The sequence below is a fragment of the Asterias rubens genome, chromosome 1 (assembly GCF_902459465.1).
Source record: "Asterias rubens chromosome 1, eAstRub1.3, whole genome shotgun sequence".
Taxonomy (NCBI): domain Eukaryota; kingdom Metazoa; phylum Echinodermata; class Asteroidea; order Forcipulatida; family Asteriidae; genus Asterias; species Asterias rubens.
This window is the reverse complement of record NC_047062.1, coordinates 2,944,530-2,962,247: the sequence shown is the minus strand read 5'-3', so window position 1 is coordinate 2,962,247 and position 17,718 is coordinate 2,944,530. Positions and strand designations below refer to the sequence as shown.

The window sequence follows — 17,718 nt, the reverse complement described above, 5'->3', positions numbered from 1 at the left end:
GGAAAACCCCACCCTTGTTTCCGCGCGTTTCGCCGTGTCATGGCGTGTTTAAAATAAATCCGTAATTCTCGTTAACGAGAATTTATATTGTTTTGCTGTTTTCTCAAAAAGTAAAGCATTTCATGGAACAATATTTCAAGAGAAGTCTTTCACCATTGCCTTCTGTAAACCCTGTAAGTTATTTGTAAATCTGTGAATAATTCTTTTTTTTTCTGAACCGAAAGGGTCCAATGGCTTTAAGTAGGAAGAATACCATGCCTGCTATAAGTTAAAACAGTAACCACCCTTGTAACCAAGTCATTCCTTATGGCGTCTAAAATAGTGTACCCTCGGAAAACAGAACATTTGCTGATATGAAATATTTGCTGTATTTAAGATTCTTTTATTCGTTTACAAATTCTTTCACACTCAGGCACCAGTGTATTTTAATGAATGTATTCAGTTGTATCGACCTTTGCGTACAAATCTTTGCTCCAATGCAGATCCATTTCGCCTTACTTTTCCCATGACTCACAGTGAGGCGGGAGATCGAACATTCACTGTTTCAGCAGCTAAAGAGTGGAATGAACTTCCCTCCTATATTAAATCTGCTGAAACAGTGAATGTGTTTAAGAAGATTCTTAAAACCTACCTCTTTCCTAAATGATTTTTTTTGTTTTGTTCTATTGTTGTTTGTTTGTATAATGTTTAATTTATTGCTCTTTGTAAACGCTGTGATATGGTTTTACCATGAATAGCGTACCTAAATGCTTAATAATAATAATAATAATAATAATAATAATAATAATAATAATAATAATAATAATAATAATAATAATATGAAACGGTAGACAGTGCATCAAAACAGCGCACAGCGCACCTATTATTGACACTCCATAACACTATGCATGATCAACAGATTTAGCACCTCTCCCCCACCATGTCCGGGGCATACAGAGGGCTGCATGTACATTGTGTTTTTTTCCACTCATTGTTAAATGCATTCATAGCGTTGGCAACCGATCACATTTCAGCACAGCCAAGGCAAGCTGAGAGTACACCATTTTTTTTAGCACCCTAGACAACAGCCTAGCAGCAAACTCCTAGTTCATCTTTTATTTTTTCTTGCATATATCTACAAAAAGAAGAAGACCCAAACAGCTCTTTTCCCTGATTATGCTAGTCCAACAAACCAAGGCTCATTTCAACGAGCTGCTGAGCATACAACATGCTAAGCAATTACAAAACGATGCTTAGCAGATACTGATCACAATGTTGTGTGATGATTCCTGGCTTATTTCTGCTCAGCATATAAACTTTAGAGAGAAATATTATTTGCCGGAGCAGTTGTATGGAATTGGATTTATGCTCTGCAATCTGACATGATGCTGTAGGGATAAATCACACAATTTTAATTTTATCATTGTAAAATAGCTATAAACAATCCATGTACTTTACAGATATGTTTTACAATTAACATATAGTTCTACGACGTACAAATACTAAATGCCTGAGCACAACATTAAGTAACAATGACTGGTATAAAGACGAATTAGGGGATTCACTACACATGCGGGTTACATCTCAAATTGGTATCTGTCAGGTTATTCTGCCATTTTCTTTCTTTAATTTCTAACCACCCCTAACCCATCAAAATCCAAGTGCACATTTTGTTTGATTCTGTCGGACTGCGGAGTGCTTTTCATGGGAACAGCAACACCATCATCAGAGTCCAACAGTTTGGATGTTGAGGTAAAATATGGTGTTGGATTTTGTTAGAGTTAAGAAGGAGCCTATTATAACGTATCATGGCTGAGAAGTATAGTGCACCGAATTCGTGGGCAAGTATCATAATGCGAGTTGAATCTTGGTTCTGTCACTTTACACTTAACTATAATTGCTCCTTGGAGTTTTTATTTCATTTTATGGACTCTGCCGGGGACCGGGAATGAAGTATATTTACTAAATGTGTATAGAGTGCAATGAAATTTACAGCAGCGTAGAATGGGATCGACTCTTACAAGCAATTTACTTGCCACTTGGCTACTTGGGTTTGGGGTCATTTAAGCCTCATTTCTAATCGTATTAACTGGTGTTTGTGAAGCAATGGTTAACATCAACACTCTAGGGAGAAGAAATGAAAGATAGATGAAGACTTTGATCTCATTCTGGAATTTAAAGGCAGTGGACACTATTGGTAATTTACGCGGTGACGAGTAATGGGGAGAGGTTGATGGTATAAAACATTGTGAGAAACAGCTCCCTCTGAAGTGCCATAGTTTTCGAGAAAGAAGTAATTTTCCACAAATTTGATTTTGAGACCTCAGATTTAGAACTTGAGGTCTCGAAATTAAGCATCTAAACGCACACAACTTTGTGTGACAAGGGTGTTTTTTTCTTTCATTATTATCTCGCAAGTTCGATGACCGATTTAGCTCAAGTTTTCACAGGTTTGTTATTTTATGCGTATGTTGAGATACATCAACTGTGGAGGCTAGTCTTTAACAATTACCAATAGTGTCCACTGCCGTTAACAACTGCTGGAGATAGGAACAAAATAGGCAAAAGAGAGTAGAGCATAAAATACAAAAAAGTAATCTTTAAGTTTACTTGATGTCAGTGTTTTTAAAGTGAAAGATGACCATACTTAAATCTATTAAAAAAACCCAGGAATATCCAAGAAAATGAATGAACAAACTGTGAACTGATCATGTTGTTTCGTCTTGAAAAATCAAGGCCAATACATCACCCACCTCCAGTCAACTAAAAAAGATCAAATAAACAAACAATCTTCCATGGTACCATACAGCCCATCAGTTCTCCATGTGTTTTGCTTTGGGACACTTATAATCAAAATCTGTCGTGATTAGGTATATCTATATTGATATACAAACCCAAGGTCTCTGAAGAAAATCTGTAAATGAACACCTACTGATAAATGATAATACTGCGACCAGGCATTACTGCGCCCAGGAAAGCCACTTGGGTTTTGTGACAACTCAAATAAAAATGTATTTTTGAATCAGAGTGGTTCTCATTGGTCTCATTTGTCCAACTAAAAAGGTGTTAAAGGCAGTGGACACTATTGGTAATTACTCAAAATAATTATTAGCATAAAACCTTTCTTGGTGACGAGTAATGGGGAGAGGTTGATGGTATAAAACATTGTGAGAAACGGCTCCCTCTGAAGTGCCATAGTTTTCGAGAAAGAAGTAATTTTCCACGAATTTGATTTCGAAACCTCAGATTAAGAACTTGAGGTCTCGAAATCAACCATCTAAACGCACACAACTTCGTGTGACCAGGTTTTTTTTCTTCTTTCATTACTATCTCGCAACTTCGTGACCGATTGAGCTCAATTTTTCACAGGTTAGTTATTTTATGCATATGTTGAGATACACCAACTGTGAAGGCTAGTCTTTGACAATTACCAATAGTGTCCACTGCCTTTAAAACCTTAATTGGCTGCCGGTCTCTCGTTGATTTACAATACAAACAGGGAACACAGCGGCAAAATGATGCCATGCATCAAGTAGTTTGTTATCAATGTTTGACTGCCATCAGCCACAAGGATAGAATCCTGTCAATTACATTACACTTAATCAGGTATTATTTTTTGCATATAAGAAATAGACTGACAAAGGCCGTGTTCAAAATGCGGCTGCAGCAGTGGCTTCATGACCCTCACTTAAACATGTGTTGAAGTATAGGACACCCATAGCAACATACTTAGCAACAGCCATAACCGTAGCCACCAATTCACACATGGCTTAACCCACATTACTACAAGACAACATATACACAAGTACACAGAAACAATACACCTTTTACCATTATAGCTTATTAGGAAAACCCCACCCCAATACAGGGTGAGTCAAATAGAAGTTGACCATGATTAGAGAATATTAATTTTGGTTTTTACCCATACACCGATGTGTGTTAGCACTGTATACTCAGTACTTTCCCCCGAGTCCTGTGAAAAAATATCACAGGCATGTTACTTGGGTAGGGTTCGAGTCCCACCCGAGTAACATGCCTGTGATATTTTTTCACAGGACTCGGGAAAGTACTGAGTATACAGTGCTAACACACATCGGTGTATGGGTAAAAACCAAAATTAATATTCTTTATCCCCGATGCAAATTTAACATCTATTATGATTAGAGACATTTTTCAAAACAAACAAATGACACTCAGAAGTTCAGAAAAGCATTTATTTAACAAGCACTCTCTCCTACTGCTCATTAGAAAAAAAAATGAATGAAAGAAATAGATCATTCCTAATCATTGTCTATTTTAATAAAGGTACTCATTTTGCAAGCTGTCCACGGAATACTTTTTTATACCCTTTGCTACTTACTCAAATGTTTAGAGCCAATCAAGCATTAACATTCCATGGACAGCTACATACATGAGTGCTTTCACTAAAACATAACTTCTCTTGGAAATTTTTTTCTTTTTTTTCTTCAGATAAGCAGGAAAGAATGCTTCACTGTTTTTTTGTTGGTGTCGGTTGTTGTTTTGATTTTAAATCATTAACTTCATTTTGACGCATCCTGTACGCGTAGATTATTATTAGGCTTTAACCTGCAAGCCTTTGTGTACCAAATTGACAGTTTTAGTCTTTCTTCTTTTCTTCCTCTGTCTTCGGGGCGGCGGTTATTGCTTTGGGATCCTCTCCCGGGGTATTTCCAAGCTTCTTGGTGTCTGCATCTATGTGCATTTCACCCGTAGTGCCGTATTCGTTGACTCGTTTCAGATCTACTGGATAGATGTAGCGCTGGTAGACGTAGATTAAGAAGACCACATCTGATTTGAATAAAAAATGTAAATATCATTTATGAATAATTTAATTTTAATGACGTTGATTTTATTGAGTAGAAAGAAAACAACCAATATTGCAAGGTGGCTATACAGTCCAGTAAGGATTGCGGTGACGCCAAGTTCATAAAATCTTTCTAAGAAATCAAAGGTATTATCTGGAATTTTTTTTCAAAAACTGACTGTTTTAACCAAAGCCGTACAAAATTCATTAAAATCTTCCAAACTAGGAAGGGCGATTTAAATTGTTTTAAAAGTTTAACAGGCAAATCAGTGTGAGGATTACAACAATTTGGGATACTATAATATAGTACAAATTTTCCAATGTGGTATGTTACATATGTTACATATACTAAATTGGAAAATTTCATATCCAGACGTGACTTTTACTTTGACACCAAATTCAAACTCTGGTGTTTCTGATCAGCCGAGTGTGGGTTCAAGTCCCCAGCCATGACACTTGTGTCCTTAAGCAAGACACTTAACCATTGCTTTGTCCTTCGGATGGACATAAAGCCGTTGGTTGGTCCCATGTGTTGTATAATGCATGTAAAAGAACTCAGTGCACTTATCAAAAAGAGAAGGGGGTTTGCCCCGGTGTCCCTGATCTGATCGGCAGCAAAAAATGCACAACAGCACCTGGTAAACCATTACATGGTGTTATCTAAGGATTAGGTCTCATAATTTAAACGTAGTCGTACATCTTGCAGGAAATACTGTACGTTACAGCACCAGGAGCGTCACTGAGTGAAGGACATGTGCGCTATATAAGAAGCCACAATTATTACTATTATTATTATTATTATTATTTATGCCCATGGAACTCCTATGACTATGGGCATTTTAGTACAAGCCCCTGGTGGCCGCTATGGTCTCTCAAAAGGGTTGATTATTAATGGAGTGCGATGAATGCAGGCAAGAAAATAAGATTCTGAGTTTGGTAAGAGCTCTGGGTTGACTCACCATCACGTAAACATCCAATACGATAAAGCATCGGCATCTTAATAACAAAGGCAAAGATATCATCTATGAAGGTGTTGAGAGCTTTGTAGGTGAGCATACGCCATGGAAGGTGAGCCACTGATTTCATCTTGTAGTTAATGAACAGCTGGGGTGTCATCATGATGAAACCTGTGGAGAAATAACAGTGTACATAGGTAAGAAACCTTGTCTGTCAAACATGACACTGTGGCACAAATCTGTAACAGATTTTGTGAAAACATTGGCAAATTTGATATTTCTAATTTCAGTGTTGACAGATTAAATAATTGTAAAAGTGTAGACAGATTCAATTTTTGTAAAAAGTATCAACAGATTCTCTATTTATTAAAGCGTCAACAGAACCAACATTTGCCAGCTTTTTGTTAAGTCAGCTTAACAGTGGTCAACTGGCCAAATGGCAGTTAAAACACCAGAGAATCAGTCAAACTTCACTCCTTGTAGTCAGGCTGGCTAGTTCAGGATTGAAAAGCATCCCTATTTCATTTAAAATATTAACCAGTGAAACATGTAGTTGACTTGTGACTTGACAAGCTAACTGGACCAGCAGGCTAGTCACTGAACAAAATAAGAGAAACCCTGAAAGTATCAATATATTCAATATTTGTAAACAATGTGTTTGGATACGAAGGCAATGCAAAGTACCAGCCATACGTTTACTCACCAAATGTAAGCAGGAAGCCATAGAGCATGTTAAGGACGAATGAGTACCAGCCTTTATGTTCCTGATATATGACTGAATAGACTGAGTATCCGGCAAGAAGTGGAAATAATAACCAAGACAGATACTTAAACGCCATCTGCAGAAAAAAACACACAACTATTTTACATATCAATCAAAATGACATTTCTTTTACGCGTTTTGTGTGAAATTTCAAGCATTAAAGAGAGCACTCTCTGTCTGAAGTGTGGTAATTTGATAAAATTTCTATTTCTGGTGATGATTTGGGTGCACACCATGCACATGAAATATATCTCTAGCAGTTGGTGGTGCAACAACTAATACTACAATCCCGGCCAAAATGCTTGGGCCACCCATTTGCAATGTTACAATAAACCTTCCATGTCCACTTCCCCCTGACAAATAAACATTTTGTCCCCCATCCCCCACTCCATGTTGATTGGAACGCAGAAGACCGCGCAATGAAAGGGGGCACGGGGGCCCAAAGAGGTATGGCCTGGCTTGCAGTCCACGTACATGGTGTCGTTGCAGCCCTCGCTAACCCCTTCCTCAACAACACCTTTGGGTTGTCACCAGAGGAAGTCCCACTTTACCAATTTGATTAATTTCGTCCCCCTGATTTGTAGATCTAACTACTCACCTGGTCAAATTTCTTAGTAGAGGACTGCGTGTAGGAGGATTTATCTTCAAACCGTATCGGGATGAATCCAAGGTATGGATTCTCCCTGTCAAACTGTCAACATAAAAATCAAATCAGCCGATAAATTAGAATGCAGTGTAAGTTATGAGATATGGTTTTGTTGTGTTCTTGGCGAGCTGAGTCGGTATCTTTTGGTTTCGGTGTAATGCTGGAGCAGGAACAAAAATGAGAAGAAAACTATCTATAGACTCACATTTGAGCGCTTTTGGAACAAGCACTAAGACAGGTCTATCATATTTTTCTTAGGGGTTATACTTCCATTCTTTATAATTGAAATAATTTAATCTTATTTTTCAGTTTAAATTAAAAATACAGTGAGGTGTTATTTTTCAAAAACACAAGCCCGCCGGACTTGTAGGGTTTTAAGTTTTAGCTAAAATCGTTAGTCTTGGGTCTGGTGGTCGACCCAGTGTTAATCTCAAGAAAGTTTATCTAAACACTGGAAGGACTACACACTTTAGCATCTCTGTGGTCAAGTATTTAGACTGCAAGACTTGCAATCCCAAGGTTGTGGGTTCAAATCCTACCAAGCTAACCGCTGGTTTTTCGATGACTACAATTAGTATTGTCATCTAGTTACTGAATCACAATTTCTTGATTTGAGCAATTCTTAATCATGGGCATTTAACCAATGTTTGTATGCGAGGAGGCCTAATACTTCGCGGAGGCAAGAAAGGCAATTGCCTCCATGCCCCCTGGTCATTGCCTTGGTGCCCTTCAAGTGCTCAAGTAGAAATTTATAATTTCCTAATAGGAATGTCACAAGGAGAATGTCTTGGTGCCCTTGCCCTTTCAAAAATGAAGCATACAAGCATGTGAGAGAGATTGGCTGTTGTCAGTTTGGTGTTTGTACCCACTTGTGGGAGTTTGCCAAGTTCCCTTGATGGGAAGATCGTCTACAAAAATAAAATAAAATACCCCCCTCAAAAAAAAAAAAAAAACCAAACAAAAAAAAACGAACAAACAAGGACAAAAAATAGCCTCCCACCTTGACATTGACAACTTTGGTGATCTTCCATCCCTCTATGATCAGACCAATGAACACGCTGACCTTGATGACAAAGTTGGTCTCATTATCCATGATATAGAGAAGCACAATCAGCGACTGGAACACACCGAAGAACACAGAGCGAACAGACAGGCCTTCAAGGGACTTGCGGTTATTCCAGAACTGGATATCTGTAAGGCATCAAGGGAATTGTATTGAAACCGGATGCTGGTGGTGGATTGATGCCGGGTTTTGTTTTGCATACACCTTGTTTATGTGATTTCACTACCTCTCAGTGTGGTCAATTGAAACAATTCTTTTCCTGAAGATGATAAGTCCACACTGATCAAAATGTCCCAGTTTTTTTTACACCACAGGTTTCTTGTCAATACCACAACCCATAAGAGAGATTTCACGATGTACATGGAGTTACCTGAAACTTGAAATGTTTCTTTACAGCAACTGTTCACAGATATGTTTCATATACAAAAATCGCATTTACAATATTAACATGTTGAAGTCTCACAGGAAGCTTTTATATGTGAAAGGGAGTATTTCTTCTCCTTTTCATTATTTTGTTTATTGAAGTTAATCGTAACGCTGATGACACTATGGGTGCGTTCAAATAGCTTCCCCGTGATGCTCATTCGAGTGACCCCCCTGACAAGAGCTAATCGAACGATCGAACTAGCGCTCTCGTGGTGACGTCATGCACCTCGGGCCAGCCCCAAGTGACCCGCTCCACAAGCAGGGCACTGAGGGCTGACCCGGGTGAGCACCTGGAATGACGTCAAAGCTATTCGAACGTACCCGGGGGCAGTCGGGGGTCAACTCAGGGAAGCTAATCGAATGCACCCTATGAAATTTAGTTTCACAATTTGTACAAGAGCCTTTTCAATATAAAACTTAACTATTGTAAGTTAACAAAAAAAGGTTGCACCCTCTGAAGGTGACCCCTTGGCTGCCGCTTCCCAGGTTGAATCGTTAACTTGGGTGTGATCCCTGGCTACACGGCAGTGAAAGGTTGTATGGCTTCTGACTGGCACCCCCGAAAAATCAAAGATATTTACATAATAGGGAGACAACCAACATAGAGCTAGATAGCTCAGTTGGAAGAGTGTCAGCATGTTAATCCGGGGTCGTTGCTCTTACAAATGTTTCTTTGTTCAACCCCAAATAATTTACAGAAAAGATTAAAGAACACAAGAACTCCTTACCATTTTTGAATGCCAGGAATTCAAAGACACTGTGGACGATAGAGACGATGAAGGTGAGTCCCAAGAGATATGGGTTGGTCTCCAGCATAGCTCTCTGTACAGTGAAAACAAGAACAAGTATTACCGATGACATCTTGGATTCTACAAACAAGTATTTATGAATCTGAGTCCGTGTCTGAAACAGCAACTTCGGCTACAGCTACGGCTAGATCGCGCTCGTCTGCTTATTCTTCAACACTGACAGACACGCTGAATTAGCCATAGCTGTAGATGAAGTTTCCGTTTTGGGACACAGCCACAGTGAGGATAACTTCTAAATAGACTGGTGCCTTACAGAAGTTAGTTGATAAATCAATCAATTCAGGTTTAATGGAGACTGTGTGGAGACACCTACCTTTAAGCTGTCTTGCTCATCATCGTCCTCCCCACCTCCGCCATCTCCCATGATCATCGTCCACTGATTACGCATAGACTGAGCAGCGTAGAATTGAAGCTTGAACAGTGAGATGGGTGTGTAGGTCAGGGTGAGAGGAAGGCGCCTTGAGGAAAGGAAAGATGAAAGAAGACGATTCACACATTGAAAGGGTATTTCTATCGCAGTGCTGCCAACATTTTCATCTTGCAATCGGGGGGATTTTATACAACAATCACAGAGATATCCAATGATAATAACAAGGATAATAACGGATGGAGCAATTTCTGCCAAGAATGACACGCCTGTGACTCTGCTATTTACACATGAAGACAACCAAAGCCCAAAGCTATGATTTCTGAAATAGATGAGTTTTTGAGATGTGTTTTAAATTTAGAAGTACCTGCTTCATTTAGAATTACATTCAAAATAGTAACGTGTTCATAAGAACATGAAAAATTGGTTGATTTTTATCACTGCTAGTGCCATGTCAGTATTTACAATAAATTCCTATTTTTTTAATCTCATTTTATAACATTCTTTCCCTTTATTAGTCGCAGTGACATGATAGATCCCTTCGAGCCACCAGACCAGAGAGTAGAGATAACTTACGGAGTCGACTCATTGATGGGTGTGTAATCACTGTTGAGGTTCCAGTAATCGTTAACATAAACCATAGGGTAGTAATCACCAGACACGTGAAATTTGACATCTGAGATACGAAAAAAAAAAAGATAAATTAAGTTTGGAATACATAGACTAAAACTAATGAAGCTTGCCGAAAGTCTAATGAAGCTTGCAGTCGTGTTATAAGCCAAAAGTAACCACATCTGGGTGGAATTAAAGGTATATGCTGCCATCTTTGCAGGGTGAATTAGTCATTTTGAGATATGGCAAACACAATAGGAATTAGGTGTATACAGAAAGATGTACCTAAACCAACAGCGCACAATGTGTCCACTACATGTATATCTCAAAATGGCTTACTGAATTCAAAACACTATTTCTTTTACTTACATTCATCCAGCGGCGAAGGTACACTGCCAGCCCTCCATGGGGTGTGATCGTCTACAATGTTAACAGTGAGATTGGGATGCCAGTGGGAAACAATCTGCGTTGGACCCTCTTCCTCTGCCCTCTGGAAAATCAACACCACATTCAAGAAGTTATGATTGCTCAAACATTTCTTATCAGGTTTTGCCTTAAGCAAACATAATGCAATATACTGACTATCCAAACACTGACCCTTTGAACTGACATGGCCACTATCTGTTCATGGTGTGCCATTTTAGAAATCCAATTGTACATAAATATATGGGCCAAATTTCATAGCGCTGCTTAAGCACAGATTTTGACTAATATCATGCTTATTTCTGCTAAGCAAGACACTGTTAAGTAATATTTTCTGCTTAAAGGCAGTGGACACTATTAGTAATTACTCAAAATAATTATTCGCATAAACCTTTCTTGGTGACGAGTAATGGTGAGATGTTGATGGTATAAAACATTGTGAGAAACGGCTCCCTCTGAAGTGCCATAGTTTTCGAGAAAGAAGTAATTTTCCATGAATTTGATTTCGAGACCTCAGATTTAGAACTTGAGGTCTCGAAATCAACCATCTAAACGCACACAACTTCGTGTGACAAGGGTGCTTTTTTCTTTCATTATTATCTCGCAAGTTCGATGACTGATTGAGCTCAAATTTTCACAGGTTTGTTATTTTATGCATATGTTGAGATACACCAACTGTGAAGGCTATTCTTTGACAATTACCAATAGTGTCCACTGTCTTTAAGCAGCTCTATGAAATTGGGCCATGGTGTGTGTGCCGCCTAAAATTGTGACGTCAAATTTAAAATAAAAACATACAAGTACCTTAAGGTCTTCTAGACTGGCTTCAGTCTCTCCTGTCAGTAGGTTCTTTGTTTTGGTGAAATGACGTTTCTTGAATCGATTCAGTCCTAAAATTACAATCGTATGTACAACAATAAGTGAAGACTGTATAACAGTAAAATGCAAATCTGAAATGGTACATAAAAATTGCAATCCATTTATTTTTCATATGGTCAACAAAAAATATAAAAAAAAATTAAAGAAAGAAGAATACCATGTCTGTACAAAGCAAAACGTTAAAACCTTAAATGTTTTTGTTATTTAATAGATGTTAAATTTGCATCGGGGATAAAGAATATTAATTTTGGTTTTTACCCATACACCGATGTGTGTTAGCACTGTATACTCAGTACTTCCCGAGTCCTGTGAAAAAATATCACAGGCATGTTACTCGAGTGGGTTTCAAACCCACGACCCTTGCAATTCTAGAGCAGTGTCTTACCAACTAGACTACCGAGGTTGCCCGGCAGCTAGAGGCAGTTCGAATCCTATGTTTTGGCAGCATGTACCGCAATGATATAATAGATGTTAAACTATTATTATTCGTACCTTGTTTATTATTATTATATACATCAAGAACTCGGTATAAGTTCCACATGAAATCCAGATTACATCTTGATCTTAAAATGAAAATTCTGGGCAAAAGAGCAGTGCAGATGTGACTTACTTTTACTCATTGAGACTGTGTATCTCTTGGCAAACTTTCCTTTCTGTCTTGGATCTGGGGAATAACCGTTCTTTGTGAAGAAGATGTGGATGTACAAGGAACCATTGTTCATTGCTTCCTGGTATGAGAAACAGCAACAGAGAGTCAAGATTAAGAATAATTTCTACATTTATATTGCGCAAATATTATATCTGCATCACAAAAACTTGACTCTGAACATGCTCAGCGAGGGTGTATTAGGCAGAGCTGATTCAAAAACATTAATGGGGTAGGCCTGGGTCAGTCACAACAATGTAACCTGTTTCTGTTAAGCAATATTTCTCTATGCTTAGCAAGTTTTTGTGCTTACAGACTTTATGAAATTTGGCCCTGCTCGTAATGGATGATTGGGCTTAGTATTCTCTTTATTTACGGCCTAAAAGATAAGCTTTTTTTAATAGAGGCTACGGTTTTGTTTATATTGCGGTATTGTGACTACTTGGTAATAACTGCCCAAGCTTACCTCCGATACTTCCACAAAGTTTGTTAACTCGTATGATCCGTCCCCATTGGGACCGCTAGACCAGTCCCCATACTCCAGGTCCGTCAGCTCCCAAAACATGTACTGACTCTCATTGAACTGTGTGAACTTCTCTTGGTCGGTCACGTAAATACGAAGATCCTTAGAAGAAGAAGAACGATAATAATTAGATGACTTGGGGTTGAACAAAGACAAATTTACTAGAGTGGGAATTGAACCAACGACCTCCAGATTAATGTGCCGGCACTCTACCAACTGAGGTAACTAGCCCTATTCCTATTTTGTCAATATCTTTGTTCTGGGGTGCCAGTCAGAAGCCCTCTAATTGTTAACCGCCGTGTAGCCAGGGATCAAACCCAAATTACAATACAGCCTGGGAAGCGGCAGCCAGGGGATCACATTAAGGGGATGCCACTCATCGTTTTAATAATTAGGCAATAACAGCGATGGAGATTTTAGCAGAGCAGTGTTTCCATTGTCAGCTCTCTCAGGGGAAGGGTACATTTGGTCATTATCAAGTGCAAAATGAATTGAAAAATAATTTGACAAATTGAGCACACATCGTAGAAAGCCACAGTGGGCAGTGCTGGGTGGGCCTGCTAAGGACTCGCCCAGAACTCTGAGCAAAAATACACTGTGCTGCCCAGCATAGATTTCCCCTGAAATAAATCTAATATATTGCCCACTGTGCATTGATCTGAGACACAGCTAATGATAAGGAGTATCAAATGTCACATAGAAAGATCACAGTCAAAAGGACATTCAACTTATTGCATGGCCCCATAAAATGAACAGTTTGGAAACCTGGCATCATGCTTGAAGCCTGCACTCCATCAATGACTGCCCAATGATGAATAATATTGTTGATCCGCTCCCCCTTGGTGGACTAGCTACAACCCTGATCGTAGACTTCAATATTCCTCTGTTAGGCTCTTTCACAAGTATGGACTGTTCTAATCCTTCAGACTCAAGCGAGTTCTTTTGAGAAAAACAAAGTTTTTAATTCAAGCTCTCCAAACAAATATGTAAATAGCTTTGCAGTTGCTTTTATCAGGACAATAGGTGGATTTCACATAACATCACTAGCTCAAAACCACTATCTTTGATGACAAAGGAAGAGCTGACATTGGTCGAGGGCTTTGCAAGTTGCGGGTGTGATTGTATGCGTTTGTATGTTTCTATTGTTCGTCATCAAAGATGGGGGATAACACAAGGATGTATACATACCATTGCCATCCCCTTTGGGAAGAGATTACCGGCCAACTTGGAACTGACTACAGCTTTACCGTCCTCTGTGGTGGTTGTGTTCTCAGCAGGAGCTGCGGACTTGCGGAAGAAGCTCATAACCATGTAGAAAACAAAGACACGGAAGGCCATACCTTTGACGGTTTGCCATGTGCTCTGTTGGGGAGGAGGTGCCTGCTCCTGTGCACCAGCCTGTTATAATAGAGCAAAAAGTTAAGAGATATTCAAGCTTTAATAATTAACACAAGCACAGACAGGGCCCAATTTTATGGCTCTGCTTATCATCCCCATAAGCAAAGAATCAGCACTTAACGGAAGCAGGTGATAGGGCATTTTCAATTGCTGCTCCCCGACTATGGAATTCTCTACCTACCCTTACCAGAAGCTCAAACAGTGTCCCAGCCTTCAAACGTGCTCTCAAAACCCACCTTTTTGCCTCTTCGTAGCTGGTCATCTTTATCTTTGTTCTGTCTTTTTCCCTCTTCTTTCCTTCTCAGCGCCTTGTATCCTTTGGCAATTTGGCACTTTATAAATACTGTTTTATTATTATTATTATTATTATAGTTCTGCGCTTACACTAAATGTATTACACAAGTTGGCATAAAGATTTTCTGCAATTTTGTTTTGGCCTGCACCCTATGTCATGAGCAAAGAAAGGAAATCGCCATGAGGCACCCACTTACGTTTTTTTATATATCCTGCATCACTCACAAGACTAAATTATGATTATGCCCCCCCCCCCCAAAAAAAAAAAACCCCAACCCAAAGCAAAACAAAACAAAACAAACTAACAAACAAACTTATTTTGGTAATTTTATCTCCTAAAAAAAAACACACTGTGGTTAGTTTTGAGGAGATAAAATTACCAAAGTCAGTTTGTTTGTCTTGGTTTTTTTTTAATATATTTTTTTTTAGAGTTGGGGGGGACACAGGCACAGGATGACTGCTCAGGTCAGTATTAGACCACAAAAAAAAAAAAAAACCCCAACCTTTTCAGCTGATATTTTTTTCAAAATGTACAGGTTTGAAAAGATGTTTAAAGCAAGAACAATTCTTTAAATATTTACTTGGGCTACACTATGCTTAGTTGTTTGAAAAAGTTGACAGAAAATGTCATCTAGGAGTTAAATTTGTTAAACCCTCTGTTTTATATTGATTGTGATGATTTCTTTTTTCTAGATTTCATATTTGGCATGTCAACAAAAATTTATATAAAAAAAAAACAAAAAAACAAAAAAAACTCCCTCCCTCCCCTATCCGAAAAAAAAAAAGAACGATCAACAATTTTTTGTTATGTGGCCTTATCATAGTAAATATTTCTAATATAGTTATAATATACATTCATAAATATCTGACAGTCTATCAATTCTGATTGGTCGAGAGGGCATCACGAGGGGTTGTTTGAACGGATGATATAACACCAGTAAAAAGTGTTATAACATGGGCGTGACATGCGCGCTTGGACCAGCGCTTGTAAGACAGTTTCTTCATTCCTATTGGTTGAGAGCATTTGAGAGCAACGGCTGACAGTTCTGCCACATCACGCGATACGCGCGACGCGCACATCATCTCCTTATAAGGAGTTGTTTACCCGAGGGCCTTACCATTTCATAGCTGGAGGGGTGTTGTGTTGAAAAAAATCATTGAAGAATTACAATTTTTGCATTTATTTTACCTTTTTTTTCCAAGAAGTGTTGACGTTTTTTGACCGAAAAGGTATTTATGAATGGGAATCAAAGTGTGTTGAATTGGTTTTCAACTAGTGGTTTAAACCCGCCAAGGCCTGGTTCTTGATAATTTACCTTGACTTCGTCTCCGTAAAATGATCAAGTCCAGGCCTCGGCGCGGGTTTAAACCACGTAGTAGTTGAAAACCTCTTCCCCACACATTGATTCCCTTATTCTCAACTGTTTTTCGCCCTGGCTTTCAAACTTGAAATTTGAAAGGTGAGAATTGGGCACAACAATATTTCTTATGTGATGGTGTTTAGCACTTTTATTTATAATATAACTCTGGGGTGGGGCCGGGGGATGGGGCCGGGGGGGTATTTTTGATGTTATTGCAATTTTAATTTACATCAACAGAAATTGGTAATATGAGAAGACGTGTGGTCATTGCAAACTCGAAGCGATCTGGAACTGGTCAATGATCCCAAATTCTGCAATTACTCCCAGCAGAGTAGAACTTGAACTAAACCCGTTCATTATGCGGGCAGGCACACGCACATGCCGCCCGCACGCACACATGACAATGCATTGATCATCATGCAGTTTTATCGAGTCGTTTTCGGTAATTCATTTGCATTTAAAATTTACTTTTCTACCCCTAAAAAGATCTTGAATCTATTCAAAAGAACACATATGTGTTCCGTCATATCTTAACAATAAGGCTACCTGTCCATTTTGATTCTCGGCCACTGCAGAATCGCTTGGGACCAAATCACCTCCACTGGCTGAAGCCGATTCTGCTACAGCTGTGTTGTCCGCCATGTTGAAATTTAGGATTACATGAATATTCAAGTCACGATGATGACGTCAGATAATTCCTTAAAATAGAAATAAACTTACGCACGCCCTCAACTGGAAGATTTTTGGTGCGTTCGTTTAGCTCCCCTGGGTCGACCCCGGTGCGTGGCTTTTTTTTTGACCAGGACGAACGTGGGTAATTATCTGCACACACTCGTCCTGGAACAAAAAAAAACCGCCACACACCGGGGTCGACCCAGGGCAGCTGAACGAACGCACCAATTGACTTGTGACAGACAGTGGGGGGAAAAGAGAAGGGGTGGTTATATGGGCCACCATCCGGAACCTATAGCCCACCCAGACCAACCCTCCATCCTCCCCGAGAGAAAAAGAGATTAAAAATGCATGGATATATGGTTTGATTATAGAGCAAGGAATGGTTTGATCAAAATAGCTCCCAAAAGCACAACCAACTTTGCCTATCTGGCCCCCAAATGAAAACTGTCACTACTGGTGAGATACTTCTTTCTTTGTTCTTTATCAACAAAATATATTTTCTGTGCTTTTTCTTGCTACTCCAGCAATTCAAACTCAGCCATTTTTGTTCCTATAAATTGAACATGATGGGAGAAACCCCTGTAGATAACATACTCACACCCTCATCTACAAGTAAGTTTAAAATAATATTCATGAATATGTTTCATAAAAGACAGTTTGGCTATTCCTATTGGTGGAGAGTGCATCATGTGGGTGTGTATAAACCTTTGTTTATGACCAGTAAAAAATGTTAAAAACATGGGCGTGACACGCGAGCTTGCACCTGTGCTTTCAAGACAGTTTCTTCATTCCTATTGGTCGAGAGCAACGGCTGAAACAGTTGTGCCACATCACACGATACGCACACAGCATTCCCTTATAAGGAGTTGTTTACCCGAGGGCCTTACCATTTCATAGCTGGAGGGGTGTTGTGTTGAAAGAAATCATTGAACAATTATAATTTTTGCATTTATTTTACTTTTTGACCAAAAAGTATTGATGTTTTTTGACCAAAAAGGTCTTTATGAATGGGAATCAAAGTGTGTTGAATCGGTTTTCAACTAGTGGTTTAAACCCGCCGAGGCCTGGTTCTT

The 17,718-nt window shown here is 39.0% G+C and overlaps 1 protein-coding gene across 1 annotated transcript; it reads right to left on the bottom strand.

Moving 5' to 3' along the window:
- Positions 1–4,519: 4,519 nt before the first annotated feature.
- On the bottom strand, positions 4,520–16,612 carry LOC117299828 (cleft lip and palate transmembrane protein 1 homolog). Its single transcript, XM_033783375.1, has 14 exons — positions 16,517–16,612; positions 14,106–14,315; positions 12,861–13,019; positions 12,359–12,476; positions 11,674–11,759; positions 10,816–10,936; positions 10,411–10,510; positions 9,781–9,925; positions 9,387–9,480; positions 8,170–8,360; positions 7,122–7,214; positions 6,464–6,599; positions 5,764–5,931; positions 4,520–4,788 (listed from the first exon to the last, which is right to left on the bottom strand). Exons 1-14 carry the CDS (start codon positions 16,610–16,612, stop codon positions 4,598–4,600), a joined length of 1,908 nt encoding a protein of 635 aa, XP_033639266.1. The 3' UTR covers positions 4,520–4,597.
- Between the last annotated feature and the right edge of the window lie 1,106 nt (positions 16,613–17,718).

What these genes read in the sequence shown, in the direction of transcription:
- LOC117299828 (XM_033783375.1), bottom strand. Translation starts at nt 16,612, where the DNA reads ATGGCGGACAACACAGCTGTAGCAGAATCGGCTTCAGCCAGTGGAGGT. An exon ending in ATGAGCAAGACAGCTTAAAG is followed by an intron (nt 9,481 to 9,780) that starts GTAGGTGTCTCC and finishes TTCACTGTACAG; the next exon opens with AGAGCTATGCTGGAGACCAA. An exon ending in CTACTAAGAAATTTGACCAG is followed by an intron (nt 6,600 to 7,121) that starts GTGAGTAGTTAG and finishes TTTTTTCTGCAG; the next exon opens with ATGGCGTTTAAGTATCTGTC.